This window comes from Mizuhopecten yessoensis, unplaced genomic scaffold, assembly GCF_002113885.1.
Source record: "Mizuhopecten yessoensis strain PY_sf001 unplaced genomic scaffold, ASM211388v2 scaffold5459, whole genome shotgun sequence".
NCBI classification, from domain to species: Eukaryota; Metazoa; Mollusca; class Bivalvia; order Pectinida; family Pectinidae; genus Mizuhopecten; species Mizuhopecten yessoensis.
Genome location: NW_018406060.1, coordinates 469,838 through 489,750, shown reverse-complemented (window position 1 = coordinate 489,750; position 19,913 = coordinate 469,838). Strand labels below are relative to the sequence as shown.

General features: G+C 36.7%; 1 protein-coding gene across 1 annotated transcript in view; it reads right to left on the bottom strand.

Annotated features, from left to right (window-relative positions):
- Positions 1–18,123, bottom strand: part of LOC110450736 — a 26,161-nt gene extending 8,038 nt beyond the window's left edge. Inside the window, exons 1-4 of the mRNA XM_021498416.1 lie at positions 18,041–18,123; positions 15,312–15,451; positions 12,304–12,362; positions 2,443–2,752 (exon numbers count right to left, since the gene is read on the bottom strand). Of these exons, the coding sequence (XP_021354091.1) occupies positions 2,443–2,752; positions 12,304–12,362; positions 15,312–15,438 (496 nt within the window). The 5' untranslated portion in view covers positions 15,439–15,451; positions 18,041–18,123. The remainder of the gene's footprint in view (positions 1–2,442; positions 2,753–12,303; positions 12,363–15,311; positions 15,452–18,040) is intronic.
- Between the last annotated feature and the right edge of the window lie 1,790 nt (positions 18,124–19,913).

Genomic DNA, 19,913 nt, shown 5'->3' with positions numbered 1-19,913 from the left:
GTTTGAAGTGTTTGACACATTTGACCCCTGTGACCTTGAAAGAAGGTCAAGGTAATTTTCATTCTCAAACTTTGTTGGGCTCCATCCAAGGAAGCCATCAGCCAAATATGAAGATTCTATACCTTTTAATTCTTCAGAAGAAGTCATTTGAAGTTTTTGACACATTTGACCCCTGTGACCTTGAAAGTAGGTCAAGGTCATTTTCATTCTCCAATTTTGTTGGGCTCCATCCCAGGAATCCATCAGCCAAATATGAAGATTCCATACCTTTTAGTTGTTCAGAAGAAGTCGTTTGAAGTTTTTGACATATTTGACCCCTGTGACCTTGAAAGTAGGTCAAGGTCATTTTCATTCTCAAACTTTGTCGGGCTTCTACCAACAAAGCTTTCAGTCAAATATCATGACTCTAGGCCTGTCCGTTCTTCAGAAAAAGTTGTTTAAACGAAAAGTTGACGGACGACGGACGCCGCACCATGACACCTTCGGGCAGGTGAGCTTTATATACCAAACGGTTGTTGAATTAGTTGTGTAACTCCAAATTTGCGACCGTCACATTTGACAAAGGGCTACTAAAGGATCTTTTCACCAAGTCCAGCAAACAAATTTGACACAACTAATTTCTAAACTTATAATAAAATCATTGATGTACATAAACAAATAAAATGTCATTTTTCTAACTGTTGATATTGTTGATTTAGCAGTGAAAATACTGACTGATATTTATCGCAGTTGAGCAAGACCATTTTGACTGCACGAGTGTCCTACTAGGCAACGTAACCTTAACAGATGTTCACGACAGCACTCTTGCGCGAAATTAACATTCAATATCAGCACAACTGCGCACTAAACATGTTTATGCTAGCACACATATCGTTTCTAATTCCCCATCAATATTTAAAGACTTTAATAACATCCCTGAACTTCTCAACACCAAATTACTAACGACAATAATACCGGTCCGTTTTTCGGCAACATGCTGTCAAATTTATTTAGGTATTTTTTTTTTACTGGATTCTCTTTCCAGTTTCCTTCGTAAAATAAAGGAATAATATACGTGAACCCATTTGTTGGACCACTACAGGAACCACTATCTTTTCAATGACAATATATTGCATAACAAGTTAGCATGGTAATTACCGAAAACACAGTCGTGTAAGTTGAGTACTTCAACAAGTCTCCGGCGATCGTTTGTTCCAGTGAAATAACAATTCTTCTCAAACACTCTTAATTGTTTGTTTACTGTCATAATTATCACTCGACTATTGTTTAGCTATTCACCTGATCTGTTGAACGATGTTGGGTTAAACTTCCTGTACATACATGTGTAATTGTGTACTTGGGGTGGTGGTCTGTTTACAGTTGTCTGAATAAGGAGTCGTTTGGTTATAGTCGGTTGTGTAATTCTGTACAAAATATGGTCAAACTTTATTAAACGACGACGTTTATTAAACGACCGTTTTTTTTCAAATTTCCCTTGGTTGGTGGCTTAATACAGATTCCACTGTACAGTCAAACTTTGCTGCTTGGATGTTTGTGGGAACATTACAAAAGTTCGAACCATCAAGATTTCGACTCACGAATGTTGAACTTCGAACATATTTGAGATCCTGTATATACTTCATAAGACTGAATGTGATTGTTAAGTGACAGAACACAAGGCAAAACAATTATATGATCACAATTAACAGGCGAATTGAATATCTTATGATGGTGGGCTAAAATATATATATAAAATGCATTAGAATGGTTAAAATAACAAGAGATCCCACCATTGTACCATCTTGATTGGTTCATGTCAGTTTCATCTTTCTCTTCTTTTCTCTTCTTTGTTTGATCAAGTCATGTAAACAGTAAATGCACTGTTTCATGTATTTATTAGTACAGTTCATTAAATGTTAGAGAAATAGATCCAATTATTACAATATTAGAAAGATCTCATTAGTAATTCCTGTGGCCATCTTGTTTTTATGATCACTCTCCAAAGTAAACATGCACAATAACAGATCACTTGTTAAGCTACACGTCAAATTTGAGAAAAATCCTTCACAGTTAAAATCCAAGATGGCCATATGTCGCCCATTTTGTTTATTCGATCAGACTCAACAGTAAACATGCACAACTACAGACCAAGGGAAACCTTCATATCATATAAAATTTGAGAAAAATTCCTCCTGTACTTTCTGTGAAGTAGTGATAACAAGAATTGTTTCAGGACGAACCACGGACTACAGACTACGGACGATGGGTGATTTGAATAGCCCGGCCATCAGATGATGGTAGGCTAAAATACAAGTGTGACAAACATTGTTTTGAATAGAAGTAAACTCTTCTTGAAAGTAAATCAGAAAATATCCATCAAGGAACAGGACAACCTGTATATTTTGTTTCATGTAGGTATTTCTTAACATGTCAAGAGATGTAATAAACAGTATGCATAATTACCTTCCCTTTCCTGATGTATTCTTTCTGTGTAATCATCAATGATTACTCCAGCCTCGACATCGCAGGTAACAAGAATTTCACGTAGATTACTGTATTCCCCATGTTTAATGACTCCATTCCTCATCAAGGCTTTACACAGGTCCTCCATACTGTCTACATCACCCATATCCCTGGTCGACACATATTTCATCATTTCAACTCGATTACAAATAGAACGCCATTGTTTAGGTGAAAACATATCACCTAAATCAATAATCATCTGAGTATGGTGTCTACGGATGTTTTTTTCCTGCTGCTGCTGCTGCTGTTGCTGCAAAGAAACAAAATAAATGTTAAATTAGATTAACTTGTCAGCTAACTAATGTACTGTACATTGAATATTGCACTGACAGTCCAGGATGCCTGAATGCTATATTTATATGCTGTATGCATGACTATTCCATGCAATACAATATAGTAGTAGAATGTGGTACGTCCGAAAAAACATCATTTACGTTCACGCCAGATTATCAGGGGGAAATTGGTCGGAATAAAACAATTATGTAAGTTAACAATAACTAACGTCTCTGAGTAACAAGAGGCTATATTTCAGTTGTTAAAGCAGCACACAGTGTTTTGGACGGTCAGCTATTTGCACCAACCATTCTTGCTCTATTTCGTATTCGAAGTCAGAAGGTTGCATAAATTCACGAAAGAAAATCAGCTGCTTTCGACGACCTAGTTACAGGTGGCGCTGCTGATGTACATTACGTAATGCGATGTCAATCAGGTGAAGCCGAAATACTTTGACGAGTAACGGAGATGTGTAAAATTCTGCTATTTTTGTGTGTGTACAAGTTTATAGGGAAATATTACGAACCAGTAAACGAAACAAAATGTCTCGTCTCCAATTAGCGTAGTGAAGCCGTGTGTCAGGTTGGCCTTCAAACTTGACAGATGTTACAAAACAAACACGACACAGAATGATTTTGAGATATGCTCTCTACCCTAGAATTAAATATTTCGTACAAATGTGACTGATTTTGGCTAGTCCATGTTCTAACAGAGGGTAAAAAGCGTTTGCAACACTACAGGTACCGGCGGCGGTGACCCTTGACCCACAGCAGGTAGCTAGCTGCCTGCTAACAGGGTGTCTCAAGTTGTCAAGCATGGTTAGCTTTACCATTCTACGTGTGTGTTAATGAAGTGGACATATTCATCTTTAATGTATAAACAGGAAACTGTACTTGAAAATTATGGAACAATCTGGAACATTTTTTAATTCTAACAACAAGAAGAGTCCAAGCGCCGGTTATTGTTTTGGCTAGTAAAAAAGGACGTTAGTGTCTCAAATATTGGACAAGTCTACCAGATCATTTGATGAAGTGAACTGTGACCTTGCTACTGACAATTACGCAAGAAGTTGAAGAACAAATCGGCGCGTAGCTTTCTAGCTATATGCAAATGAGTACACATAATTTTGATGAGTAAAAACATATTTAATATACGTGTATTTGAAACCTTTATTGCGTAAGTAAAGTAAAATTTTAAAAAAATCGCAATAAATATGTTTTCTAACTTTTTCCCCAAAATTAAAATCAGAGACATAAATTACGTCTGCTTAAATCTAATTGCCAAATTTCCACAAAACACAGGAATTTGATCCAGAGACCTGGAATTCAAAAACTTTCCATGGGGAGGCAAACCCCCAACTAGGCCTCGCACCCGTAATTGCGCTACACTTATCATAAAAGCAAAGCAATTAAGCAATTAACTTTGAACCATAGTTCAATACGATAACTAGTTTCATTATTGATATAACCGAACTTTTTTTTGTGAAGGCAATTAATGCGGAAAATTAACAAAAATTCATCTGGTAAGAATTGCAACAGTCATTGGTCTATGAAGATCTAATTGTCCGTAACATAATTTTGAAAAAGAGTAAATGATCATATGCCAAAGATCATTTTTCACTACTTTCTTTATTTAAAAAGTAGTCACTCACTCCTCTGGAAATGGTACACATATTGTTGAATTCTCGTTATTTTTAGAGGAATAGAAAATTTCACATACATCTGAATAACAAAAAGTAAAAATAGAATGAAGAACAACTTGGAACTCTTCTTCGTTTGAGAAATAACACAGTGTGCTTAGACTCTGCCTTAAGTTCATTTTTGTTTTTACTCCATTCTCTTATCGTTTATAGCTAGCAACTTAGATTCGGGAAATCGTAGTGAAGCGACGAATTTCAATTTTGTGATATAAGTTCGATCTTGTTTACCCATACTTTTTTGTTTCCTGAAAAATACATTAGAAATTATCTTATTTATCATAATACATATCTAATGTAATAGTTGAAATGAAAAAAATGTAGATTTATACACATATGGAAATCGGATGCTGGTTATCACTTTTGTTGAGCACGTGTGAAGTTTTCGAAAGTAGTTTCCTAATTATTTTCCATTTGTATTTGTAATTGTATATGTATTATTATTCTTAAACGGAAGAAATGAAGTTTATAGCATTTGGTTTGGAACGCTGGCATTGAAAGATAAGATACGAATGTCATAGTGTTTCGAGCGACAGGGATTAAAATTTGTCGCTCGGCGGGCGACTGAGTTCCAAATCACCCGACGCGTACTGTATTACCCCGGCACAGAAAATAATCTGAACCCCTTTGAAACAACCAAGGGCCTAGGTCGTGATAAAGCGGTATATAAGAAACTCGAATTATTATCATTATTATAATGTGGGTCAAGGCAAACTGAACTGATATACCTTCATCCAAGCATGTTACTGGCCAAATATCATGCAAAATCCTCTCAAGTTATTCAGAAGATGTCAGTGGGAGGTTTTAATTATTTGACACCCCTTCCCCCAAGTGACCTTGAAAGTGGGTCAATGGTATATATTTTAAATAATTAAACCCTTATCTACAAGCTACAAACCAAGGTCTTTTGCTTCTTCAGAAGTCAGTTTCAAGGTTTTTTAAAATTTGACCCCATCAACCTTGAATATTGGTGAAAGTAATTTCTTTCATCACACTTCATACATATCACTTACATGCCAGCAAGCTACCATCATGATTCCAAACCTTTAAGTTATTAGAAAAAATTGCATAAGTATTATATAAAATTTGACCAAGGTCAAGGTCATTCCTTTTACAATTTTGTAGCACTTTATGCCTGCAGACTACTGGTAAATTATTGTGACTCGAGACCTTTTGGTACTTCAGTAGACGTTAAACAAATTAAGACTCCTGTGACCTTTAATATAAAACTAAGACATCTTTTTCATAAAAACTTTGTAGCACTCTGTAATGGTAAGCTGTATACCAAATATCATGATACTAGATCTTTGGCTAACTAAACGAAATCTAGTCAGTGTCTGAACAGATTTGACTCCTGTGACCTTGAATATTGGTTAACGTAAGGTCATTTATTTTTGCAAAATTTGTAGAATTCCGTGGCAGCTAAATTTCATGACTCTAGGATTTTCTGTTCTCCGGGAATAACTTCTTATTCAATAAGTCATTTTATTAATGGACATATATATATCTGACCCCGGTGACTTTGAAAATAGATTAAGGTCACTTCTTTAAACCTCTTCCTGTCAATATTTGAAGGTGCAATTATTGCATAGAGTTAAGAGTATACTCATCACCACGTAGTGACTGTGGCTATTTATGTCGGGTTATGTTTTCCCTCACAAACTTTGTAGAACATGCGTAGAAGATGCTACATAATGAACATCAAACTCATCTGACTGCTAGTTTTAATTTGTAAGAAGAACGTGTTATAGAAGTCTATAATTTTACCTTTTTTTGACCCTAGTTTGCCCCTAAAAAGGCTAGCACAAATCTCATCCCAAAACACCCAGAAAAAACTTCACACAAAAATATATTTTTATTTTGATGAAGTCGGTCCAGCATTTAATTTTTAAGTAGTCATTAAAGAAAACATTTACGGACAATGAACGATAGATAACAAACAACAGATGACAGACAACGCCAATTCATATGTTCACTGGACCCTTGAGACCAAAAATTTTATACAAAATTTTCACAAAAGGTGAAGGCCATATGTAATCTTGAACGGGTGTGATGGTGCATGGCCCCTGCCCTTCCTTATGATTGCTACACCACAGTATAAATACAATGATTATGTGTTTGAAGATGAATAATACAGATCAGTGTCTGAAAGTAATGGTGATTTTTCCATGGATGATAGCTATATAGTATAGGTCTACAGACAAGAGGGCCTATCACTCACCTGGATATTTAAACAATCAAGGATTTTGTACGTTTGACCCCTTTGACCTTGGAAGTAGGTCAACGTAATTTATTACAGGATCTTTTATAGCACTCCATACCAGGTACCTACTGGCCAATTATCATCACCCTGGGCCTCCTGATAATTCAGAAGAAATGGTTCGATTTTTTTTATATACTTGATGCCTTTGACCTTGAAAGTATGTCAAGGTCATTTATTCGGGAGAAGCTTAAAGCTCTTTGCCCCAGCAAACTAACATTGCTCTAGACCTCTTCGATACTCAGATTTTTTTTTTAAAGGTTTTTAAACACATTTCTCCCTTGTGATTTTGAACGTAGGTCAAGGTCATACACTGTATATGCCAGGTACGTACTGGCCAAGTATCATTACTCTGGGCCATTATTCAGAAGAAGTTTGTTAAATGTTTTAACATATTTGACCCCTGTAATTATTTAACTCATTCACCCCTAAAATTTATAAAGCGCTACTCCAACCTTTGAATTGGAAGAGTTCAAATATGTCCTCAGGGGTGAATGAGTTAAGGAAAATTTAAAGTACTCTGTCCCAGGAACCTGCTACCTAAATATCATGGCCCTATGTCCTCCAGTTTTTAAAGTCAAACTTAAAGAAAAACTTAAAGTCATTCATAGAAAAAGTTGACGGATGATGAACGACAAACAACTAACTATACTTCGTGCGAGGTGAGCTGAAAAATCCTGTGGTCCAAGTCAGTTTTTTCAAAGGCCCATTTTGTAATCAAATAATACCAACATGCACAAAAAGGCTGTGGTTGATGAAATTAAATACACAAACAATCTCATCATTACATATCTTTTCATTTATTTGAAGGGCCTTAGCGGTCACCTGAGTTACATTATAGGTACTGGTAGCTCAACTTCATTGTTGAGCATGTGATGTAGAAATTGACGTGTTAACAAAATGAAATATAATACTTGTCATTATGTCACCAAAGGAAAAAACTGTAAAAACTTTTCAAAGGAATTCTTTTGATATTGAGAATTATAATTTGTTACATTTTTACCAGTGAAATATTGAAAATTATTCATTTTATAAAAGTATATTACATACTTACTAATAAATACGTTGTTTTTGTATATCCGATACGACACAATTGCTCTTACCCATATCAGCCCTCGCCGTATCACACCCCAAAACCTGCATCAGCCCGCAAAACCTGTATCAGCCCGCAAAACCTGTATCACACCCCTTTTGGAAATTTTTCTTTTTTCAATATTTTAAAAATATATCATAAGATAGTAGCTTTTATAAGTAAGTATGTAATAAACAGAATAAAGCATGACTTTTTTCCATATCACACCCGGTATCAACCCGAGATTGCAATGTCAGCCCTCGGGCCGAATTATTCTCTATGAAAAATATCACTTTGCTGATTTGACCGATCAAAACACTGATTACGAACTACCACGGGATTCAAGTGGCTTTTCTGGTAAAAGCCTGGTTAGCTTAATGATACGTAGACCTCAAGAAAATCAGTCCGAGACATCAGCCCATACAACTGCCAAGAATAATCATCTGTTACCTATCATGGAGGAATTATTCTCTGGGGAGACATTATACATAATGTTTAATTCCACAGTTTACGTTCATTTTCATGAAAGCCAGCAGACTGCAGGTCAGCAATTCCAACTATGTGATCAGAGAAAACTCATGTCAACAGAAACAAGGCATCAACGCCTCAAAGTCTGAAGCTAAGAGATTGGCAGAAAGAAGAAGAAAACTACGGTCATAAGTATAAGTTACATATAGATAGTGTTGATATGTTATCATCAGGATATATAAGTGGTGACAAAACAACGCTCCTTTTCCCCACTCCCTACCATTGTAGATTCGGCACTTATCAACAACACATAGTGATCTGAGTGGGTATGATGGGCCTTTTCTTGAATAATTTAATTACTTTACTTAAAATATAAACAAAAGTAACTGCTTTATTAAAATAAGTTATAAAAGGAATACAATTATGAGTTTTTATAGTCTATTAAATGTTTGCAGAGAGGATTATATTTTGTCACGTAGGGTTGTCTGGACTAGGTAAAAGGATCCAAATCAAGTATTATCAGTTTGATGTGTCGCTTTACGTTCCGGGGTAGGTTTTCGTAAAAAAATGTTATAAGCAGAGTATCTTACAGTGTCCACAGTGCTACCAAATTTATTTCACTCGTGTGTCTAATATTTTGATATCTTCCACTCATGCTGCGCACTCGTGAAAGAATATGGGATAGATCAGGATCTTTAACTTTCTAATACTATTTGATTTCAATTTCATTATAACTATTCCAACCAAATTTGAAGTATTTCTTGTTGAAAATGACAATATGTAGTCAGAAGTGTTATTTCCCTAAATAAACCAAGGAGAACAGATGACCAAAGGGTAATAAAATTAACAATTCATATATTGCACCTAAGGTCGTTTCCATCCATAAAAGAAACTTGAATCTTTTACATCTGAGTGCAGATATTTTTTAAATATCAGGCGTTTTCCCCTTTCTGGCCCAACCCTTCAGGCCATGGGGCAAAGACAGATCTTATTTTTTCATACCGTCTAATTGCCATCTCATCACAATTATTCCAACCAAGTTTGAATAATTTATTGCTGAGATAAGACAAAATATACCAAAAAGTGTTATTTACCTATATAAACTATAATAAACTTTAACCTCTCCACAAGGAAGAGCAGATGACCTAGGGGATAATGAAACTTATAACTTAGATAATGCACCTATAAGGACCTTTCTATCCATGACGAGTATTTGACTGTACAACGTCTGAGTCTGATAAAGAAGATTTTTGAACTTTTAACCATTTTCCCCATTTTGGCCCCACCCCTCCAGCCCCTGGGGATGGGGTAGGATCTTATTTTCTCATACCATCTAATTGCCATCTGGCATCATAATCATCATTCCAATCAAGTATGAAAAAATTTCTGTTCAAAATGGACAAAATATACCAAAAAGTGTAATTTCCCAATAAAAACTATAGTAAACTTTCCCCCCTCCTCAAGGGAGAACGGATGGCCCGGGGGCAATGAAATTTACAATAGATATAAACCCTTTGCTGATCTTTCCATCCATGAAAATAATTAGATTGTAGTACATCTGAGTCTGGAGAAGATTTTTGAAATATTGGTTAAATTTCCTTTTAGTGCCCGCCCTGGCACCCCAGGGTAGGGTAGGCATTTCAATTTACAATTTGATGCCCTCTTCCACAAGGATGGTCCTTACCAAGTTGAAACCCAGTCATTGGTTCTTGAGAAGAAGCCAAAAATGTGAAAAGTTTACACACGATGGACGACGCACGTAAAACAATCAGAATAGGTCACTTGAGCAAACCTCAGGTGATTTAATAAAAGTAGCACCAGTTTATAAGGGATAGGAATAATGTTCCCATAGTTTTGACCAATCGCAACACCTTTAGGTTAAATGACACGTGTCTAACATAATATTTATAACATATGGCCACATATATGAAATAGTAAAATGGATCAGTTATGTGGTAAATAGTCTTTCTTAAATATTGAAGTTCATGGTCAAAAGATGTGATTTTAACATTTTTATTTACGTCAACAAGAGATCCCAGAGGGATCTTAACGCCCACCATTGCACCATCTTCATTAGTTCTTTGTCAGTTTGATCTTTTCTCTTCTTTTCTCTTATCTGTTTGATAGTCATTGAATAAATGCACCTTGAGGTAACGTTTGATCCCAACTTTGTACTGCTGTGTATAAAAGACCCCATTTCAATATAATTTCACATATTTACCAGTACAGTACTTAATGTGAAAGAAATAGAGCTGATCATTGCAATATAATAAACATCTGTTGAGTTCTTCCTGTCAGACCAAGGGGAACCTTCATGTCAATGCTTGACAGCTAGTCTTCACATTTGCTTCCTTGAATCAGTTACTCCTCAGACTCACTCCGAATTGCTAAAACGCTCAAACACGGTGCACAAATTTCACCACCACAACACTCGTAGAATGCACCGGATATAAACATTTTGTTTTCAGCAATTATTTAAAGTATTGGCCAAGAGCGGCTTAAAAATGCACAACTACAGACCAAGTGGAACCTACATATCAAATTTGAGAAGATCCCTCCTGTACTTCCTAAGCAATAGCGATAATAAACTTTCATTGTCAAAATCCAAGATGGTCGCCTACCGGCCATTCTGTTTATCTGATCAGTCTCAAAAGTAACAAGAGATCCCAGAGGGATCTTGGCATCCACCATTGTACTATAGTTCTTTGTCAGTTCTATCTTTTCTCTTGTTTTTTCTAATCTGTTTGATCGAGTCATGTTAACAGTAAAAGCACCTTGAGGTAACTTCTGATCTAAACTTAATACTGCTGTGTATAAAAGACATGTGAAATGAGTTTGTCATTTAACATATTTACTAGTACAGTACTTAATGTGAAAGAAATAGAATCGATCATTGCAATATGAGAAAGATCTGTTTAATTCTTCCTTTAGCCATTTTGTTTTTATGATCAGTCTCAAAATATAACATGCACAATGAGGGATCATGGGGAACCTACATATCAAGTTTGAGAAAGATCCCTTAAGTTATTCCTGAGAAATAGTACTAACAAACCTTCAATGTCAAAAATCATAGAAGGCTGTCAGTCGACCATTTTGTTAATCTGATCACTTTCAAAAGTAAAAATGAACAACTACAACTAAAATTTGAGAAAGATCCCTCTGGTACTTCCTGAGAACCAGCGATAACAAGAATTGTTTAAGGACAGACGAGGGATGGATGACGGACCACGGATGCAGGGTGATTTAAATAGCCCACCATCAGATGATGGTGGGCTAAATATGCATAACTTAAGGGACCAATGAGAACCTACAAGTCAAATTTGAGAAAGATCTCTTCAGTACTTCCTGAGAAATAGCGATAATAATCCTTCACTGTCAAAATCCAAGAAGGCTTCCTATCAGGCATTTTGTTTATCCGATCAGCCTCAAAAATATTTTTTTCTTTGAAGGGCAGTTTTTAACTATTGTGGCATAACCTCATAAACCTGGAAAGTAACTTCAATTCATTTACTTTAATCAAATACCCTCAATATAAAGGATTAGTTTAGTTCTTTTTGAACAAAGGGGAATAACTCCGTAATTATATAACCTATAAGCTACATTAAGTTATTTTGGAAATTAAACTTTTACCTCTGGTTGAAATCTGACCATTAGTTTTGTATGGAAGGCAGCGGAAATGTCGGGCCACTTTGTTATAATAGTTTCAATCCATATATAGGCTAAGGATGTTAATAACGTAACTCAGTTGATACCTGCCAGGCTAAGAAAGGTATTTGGTTTCAGGAAAATCAAGGACTTTTACCCATTTGACCCTGCACTTCAGACCCGTTTACAGTTAGAATTTTGTATAACAATTGATCCTGATGAGCCAAAAAGCTTTCACAAACATTAAATATGAAATATGCTCAGCAATCTGGAAATTTTGTCAATTTAATTAAATAAATAATGCGGACAAGAGATGATGACAACGGACATAGGATGCACCATAGATCATTATCTTTATCCTACAACATCAATATAAGATAAACTTACACTAGCAGTGCTTGGCCGGCTCGTCTGGCTGGGCTGTGATATCTGGGAAGTGTCTGGATCTGAAAGATATATTAAAGTTGTGTTCAGGGAGCGATAAAAAAAGTTTTTCCATTTACACTCTACATAACTGTGTTGCTTTCAAGGAAAACAACTTTATAGTTAAATACACAATACTGTACCCACAACTACACAATACTGTACCCACAACTACACAATACTGTTCCCACTACTACACAATACTGTACCCACTTCTACACAATACTGTACCCACTACTACACAATACTGTACCTACTACTACACAATACTGTACCCACTACTACACAATACTGTATCCACTACTACACAATACTGTACCNAACTACTACACAATACTGTACTCCTTACTACACAATACTGTACCCACAACTACACAATACTGTACCCACTACTACACAATACTGTATCCACTACTACACAATACTGTACCCACTACTACACAATACTGTACCCATTACTACATAAAACTGTACTACAACTACCCAATACTGTACCCACAACTACACAATACTGCACCCACTACTACACAATACTGTACCCTATACTACATAAAACTGTACTACAACTACACAATACTGTACTACAACTACACAATACCGTACCCACAACTACACAATCCTGTCCCCACTACTGCACAATACTGTACCCTATACTACACAAAACTGTACTACAACTACCCAATACTGTACCCATTACTACATAAAACTGTACTACAACTCCCCAATACTGTACCCACTACGACACAATACTGTACCCACTGCTACCCAATACTGTACCCACTACGACACAATACTGTACCCATTCCTACATAAAACTGTACTACAACTACACAATGCTGTCCCCACTACTACACATTAATGTATCCACTACTACACAATACTGTACCCACAACTACACAATACTGTACCCACTACTACATAATACTGTACCCAATACTACCTATACTGTACTCCTTACTACACAATACTGTACCCACTACTACACAATACTGTACCCACTACTACACAATACTGTACCCACTACTACACAATACTGTACCCACTACTACACAATACTGTATCCACTACTACACAATACTGTACCCATTACTACATAAAACTGTACTACAACTACCCAATACTGTACCCACAACTACACAATACTGTTACCACTACTACACAATACTGTACCCACTACTACATAAAACTGTACTACAACTACACAATACTGTACTACACCTCCGCAATACTGTACCAACTACTGCACAATACTGTACCCACTACTACCTATACCGTACCCAATACTACACAATACTGTACTACACCTCCGCAATACTGTACCAACTACTGCACAATACTGTACGCACTACAACACAATACTTTACCCACAACTACACAATACTGCTACCACTACTACACAATACTGTACCCACAACTACACAATACTGTACCTACTACTACACAATACTGTATCAACAACTACACAATACTGTTCCCACTACTACACAATACTGTACCCACAACTACACAATACTGTACCCACAACTACACAATACTGTATATACGTACCCACTACTACACAATACTGTACCCACAACTACACAATACTGTACCCACAACTACACAATACTGTACCCACTACTACACAATACTGTACCCACTACTACACAATACTGTACCCACTACTACATGATACTGTACCCACTACAACACAATACTGTATCCACTACTACACAATACTGTACCCACTACTACACAATACTGTACCCACTACTACTTTTTACTGTACCCACTACTACACAATACTGTACCCACTACTACACAATACTGTACCCAATACTGCCCACAATACAACCTGATTTGATACCCACTACTACCCAATACTGTACCAAGGAGAACTTATCGGTACATATAAAATTCAAGAAAGACCTTTCAATAACTTATCAAGAAATAGTGATAAATATATTGAACTGGTCGGCTTCTCAAAATATACCATGCACAACAATGGTCCAAGGGGAACTTGCATATGAAAATTGGGAATTGTTTAAGGATGGACAGACCACTGACCAAAGACAGAGGGCAATAGGATTAGCGGCATCATCTGATGATGGTGGGCGAATAAGGAGTGAAGGGGATATCTTAACATTAGCACATCTTCTGATGGATATGGATATAAGGAGTGAAGGGGCTATCTTAACATTAGCATATCTTCTGATGGAGATGGATATATGGAGTGAAGGGGTTATCTTAACATTAGCACATCATCTGGTGATGGTGGATATAAGGAGAGAAGGGGATATCTTATCATTAGCACATCTTCTGATAGAGATGGATATAAGGAGCGAAGGGGATATCTTAACATTAGAACATCTTCTGATGGAGATGGATATATGGAGTGAAGGGGTTATCTTAACATTAGCTCATCTTCTGATGGAGATGGATATAAGGAGTGAAGGGGCTATCTTAACATTAGCTCATCTTCTGATGGAGATGGATATAAGGAGTGAAGGGGATCCCTTAACATTAGCACATCATCTGATGGAGGAGGATATAAGGAGTGAAGGGGATATATATCTTAACATTAGCACATCATCTGATGATGGTGGATATAAGGAGTGAAGGGGATATCTTAACATCAATGATTTCAATAGATTCATTCTGTTACACCTTATATACTGTTGTTGAATCAGTCGAAATGCTTTGTTCAAAAAGACATAAAATCATAACTACCAAATTTTAGAATGGTGAGAAGACTGATTTTATACATATCTAATGTTTTCTTTATTTACGACCTGAGAGAAAAAGTGAAATATAACACAAATATATGTATGGCAATTTAAAAGGGATTTCATCAGATTACTAATGCTTCTGTTGGTGGCACAGGGAATTTATTCCCCGAACATTTGTTCAAGAAACAACTTTTACAAAGTTTGAGCCCTATAACATTAAGCACCTCACAGAATTACACATGTTAACACTCTCTGTTACATTACCATCTGTGGCGGGGATCAACCCGGCTGTACTCGTCCCTGGCTGGTCCTCTGACAGGACATTGCGGGCCGGAGTAACTCTCTGAGCCGGTCCTTTCCGTTTCCTGCCTTTACCACGGCCCTTCGGCATGGTTCACTATTTACTGAAACAAAAACCAGAGAGATTACAAAATGAATTTGAATTGGCCAAATGCTCTAAAAAGTATTAACTTGTGAGATATTGTTATTGTTATCCACAAGTTGACGATCTGTGCTTCTAGGCAAGACTGTGCATGGAACACTTGATTTGCCATTGTAAATATATTCAAATATCATATGGTAATGTTTTTTTAGATATTGTTTTGTTTTCCAAATGAAACTGCTGATAATGATACCAGGGATACAAAGTAATACAAGGTAGTTTACAGAAATTTTGCATTTATAGAAATTTCTCCATCCGTCAAATATGTTTCATTCAGAAACTTATTAACTGATTTGACTGTCATTTTTGGCTTTTTTATATATGTAGAAAAAGAAAAGTCAAATATATTTTTGAATTTATGTTCATGATGAATGAAATGATGTGTTCAGATCAATTGACCATGATCTCAAACCATACATCCAGGTAATGAAGAAGAGGGTAAGACAATAAGCAGTAGTTGACACTAACTATTATTAAGTGCACGTACGTGTTAGCAATCAGGTTCAGGATTGTTATATTTTTTTTCCAAATAGGACTTCCAAGTTTGTGGTTGTCTGCAGGACAGCTAGACCAAAGTTCTGTAACCTGACCCCAGTCAGCAGACTTGCTGTCGCACGTGCAATCTTTTAAACTTTGGTAAACGCTGTTATACATGCATGCACTCAGGAGTTAATTAACACCGTAGTGCACTGGAGTTAACACTGAAGTGAACTGGGGTTAACACTCACGTGAAGTTGAGTGCACTTCAATGTTTTGTCAAATGCACTTCCTTGTTCACTAACGTGAGTGCAGGCAAATTCGCCATGCACCCAAATTCGCCACCCTGTGATGAAAATGCCATATGACGTCATAATACATAAGATGTGACGTATATAACGTCACCATAGTCTTCAACACAGTTAAAGCCTTCAGATATTTTGACAAGAAGAGGTATAAGAAGGGAAAAGCTATACTTTTAATCAAAACAGTTATGAAATATCTTGTAACAAAACAAATCTTAAAAATTTGGTCTGTGCGACGGACATCTCGTCAACTAAACTCATTAATCTGAGGCCAGTTGGTTGTTATTTAGTGTAAATTTATTACATACACATCATGAAAATATCCATATCTTAACGCTAATTGCAGTTAATGCAAGTAAATAGTTTTTTTCTACAAGTGTACTTTAATTTGGTACATGTACAATGTACTGACGATCCACGGCACTGCGAGTTTATGGAAATGACGATCGGAAAGATCCGCGATTTGATAATTCGTCAGTTTCCATTTTCATGCAATGTGTATTTAGAATGCAATCAACCAGTATCTTTTTAAAAGTATTGTTTGCGTCTTACGTTCAACAATCTTACAACACTTAAATTAAAATATCATCTAGAAATGTTCTAGATTTATATCTGAAAGGAATTTGTTGTCGGCCTGAAAGTGCTGCTGTCGATCGCATGCTAATTGTACGTAGAGACCGACAGTTACCAAAGACTGATCGTTGGAAGCCCTGGACCCTCTCATCCTGACCCGATGAAAAATATAATATTGGGCAGCGATTTTGAAGTTTATATGTGTTAAGGACTGAGTCTTTATTGCGTATCATGTAAATTGACATCATCTCAGCCGATACCCGTCATCTTTCTTAAACAACATTAATCAGTTTCTTCAAGTTACCGAAAACTAACTATCACAACTAAGAAAAGCCATGTATTTCAATGTAAATCATTGTTACACAGACACATTTGGAGCTGTTCGTATCAGTACAGCTTGTGTAACGTAAACATATTTTTTTTTACATTTAAACACTTAGATTACTTGTAAATTAGTTAAAGATGTTTAAAATTTGAAGGTGGTGAAACTGCCTGCACATTTGAGCAAAACGACGGAAGGCCTGATGACGTCACAAATGTTGCTGCGTGACGTCATTCAGGCGTGTTTACAACAATGTTTATTTATAGGCATTTCAGTCGAATCTTCTTCTGTTTTGATACATGCCTATTTGGTCGAATTATTAACAGAAACCCTTACTAATGTGACGAATTTGCCTTCACTGACGTTAGGTGTGCAGTACAAAGTTAAGTCAGCTTAAAAGAATTTCATATTACGTAAGTGGGTTTCCCAACTAATACTGAACTAAACCAGGTGGAAATTAATTCGATCTTAGACGGCTGTGACGAAACAAATACATAGATCTACAGAAATGCTGAGTCATTATGACTTCCTGGAATTCCCATTATTTTCTACTTTCGGTTTAGTTTTCGGCATCATTGCCTAGTGTGAAAGAGATATACTTGATATTCCAAGGATTTATTTATGTGTCTATATGTATGTGATACTAGGTAGCCACGCCTACACTGATCACAGAAACAATAACACACGTAAGCCTAAGGTTGACCCGCCCGAACAGGAAAACTTCGCAATGGCGGTCATGATCAGGCCACAACCAACTGAATTTTGCTTCCTGGTAAGATTAAACACATTAAAGTCAAACTTAACGCATTTCTAACATACCCATATCTACATTCTATTCACAATGCCACGAGGCTCGGGGTATGTTCTGTTTTACCTGCATAAAGGCGAGATTATTTAAAATCAGGCACTGTCCACATCAAAGGGCAGCTCGCGTGATCCGTTAGGCTGAGCTCTGTCTGCTTGGCTACACAAGATATGATGACGTCATCTACTTTCGTTTTTATTAGCCTCGCTTGTAAGTTAACTTTTTTAGCTAAGAAAGCAAATTTATTGTAAGGTAAGAGGCCCCGTGAGATAGAAAGCTGACCGCTTTCCCGACCAAAGTTGTTAGCGTCCCTCGTCGTTCATACCTTAATAGTTCCGGCCCCTCCCTGGTCCTGTCCCATTTCCATTTGTGTCCTCATTACTTATTGATTTGTGCCATCATTTCCGAAAATGAATTAAATTATATCACTAGATGCAGTTGTTGTTTTGTATCCAAAGTTGAAAAGGGTCCCTGGTATTGTTTTTATTAGAAATTAATTATTTTTTAATATTAGTCTAATAAAAAAAATTAAAAAATCCTTTTACTTTTTTTTTTAAATATTAGAACATACATGTATAAATATCATACATATTTTTTATAATTCAAAATTATTTTCTAATGCTAGAAAATAACTTTCCAATATTTAGATAATAATGAATGTTAATAAATCAGCTCAACCCGTAAAACAGGTCCTTGATTGATAAAAGAGGAAAACTTCTAGTAGTTTCATCTTCAAAACGTTCTGTTCTGCGAAGATACGATGGCGACCTTCACCGATATTTTTACCCTCCATTATGAGATGAATATTAACAAATGAGTATGAAATATTCCCTAAAAGCAATGTAAAACCAAAAGTCTGATGATAAAATGTATAAAAAATGAAAACAAAATTTATAAGAACAAATTCTAAAAAGTGACAAAGATAATAAATTTGATCTCTAAATTGATTGTAACAAAAGCTTTATCAATCAGCCAAATGATGAAGCACACAAGTGAATTTTGATTTTTTGGTGACCCAAAATGCACTGAAAGGTTTATTGTAACGAATTTCATTACCAATTACCTATAATCTGGTGAATTGCTTCTTGGTGGATGCCAGGAATGTGTCTTTTTTGGTACACAGGGTATTTTGTTGTGCAAAATGGTTACTTTCCATCACTTATTTTGGACTGATAACTGACAGGAAGGTCATAACACCACTCATGTCTATCAGGGGAAGGTCACAACACCACTCATATCTATCAGGGGAAGATCACAACACCACTCATGTCTATCAGGGGAAGATCACCACATCACTCATGTCTATCATGGGAAGGTCATCACACCACTCATGTCTATCACGAGAAGGTCACCACACCACTCATGTCTATCAGGGGAAGGTCACCACACCACTCATGTCTATCAGGGGAAGGTCATCATACAACTCATGTCTATCACGAGAAGGTCACCACACCACTCATGTCTATCAGGGGAAGGTCACCACACCACTCATGTCTATCAGGGGAAGGTCACCACACCACTCATGTCTATCAGGGGAAGGTCACCACACCACTCATGTCTATCAGGGGAAGGTCACCACACCACTCATGTCTATCAGGGGAAGGTCACCACACCACTCATGTCTATCAGGGGAAGGTCACCACACCACTCATGTCTATCAGGGGAAGGTCACCACACCACTCATGTCTATCAGGGGAAGGTCACCACACCACTCATGTCTATCAGGGGAAGGTCACCACACCACTCATGTCTATCAGGGGAAGGTCACCACACCACTCATGTCTATCAGGGGAAGGTCACCACACCACTCATGTCTATCAGGGGAAGGTCACCACACCACTCATGTCTATCAGGGGAAGGTCACCACACCACTCATGTCTATCAGGGGAAGGTCACCACACCACTCATGTCTATCAGGGGAAGGTCACCACACCACTCATGT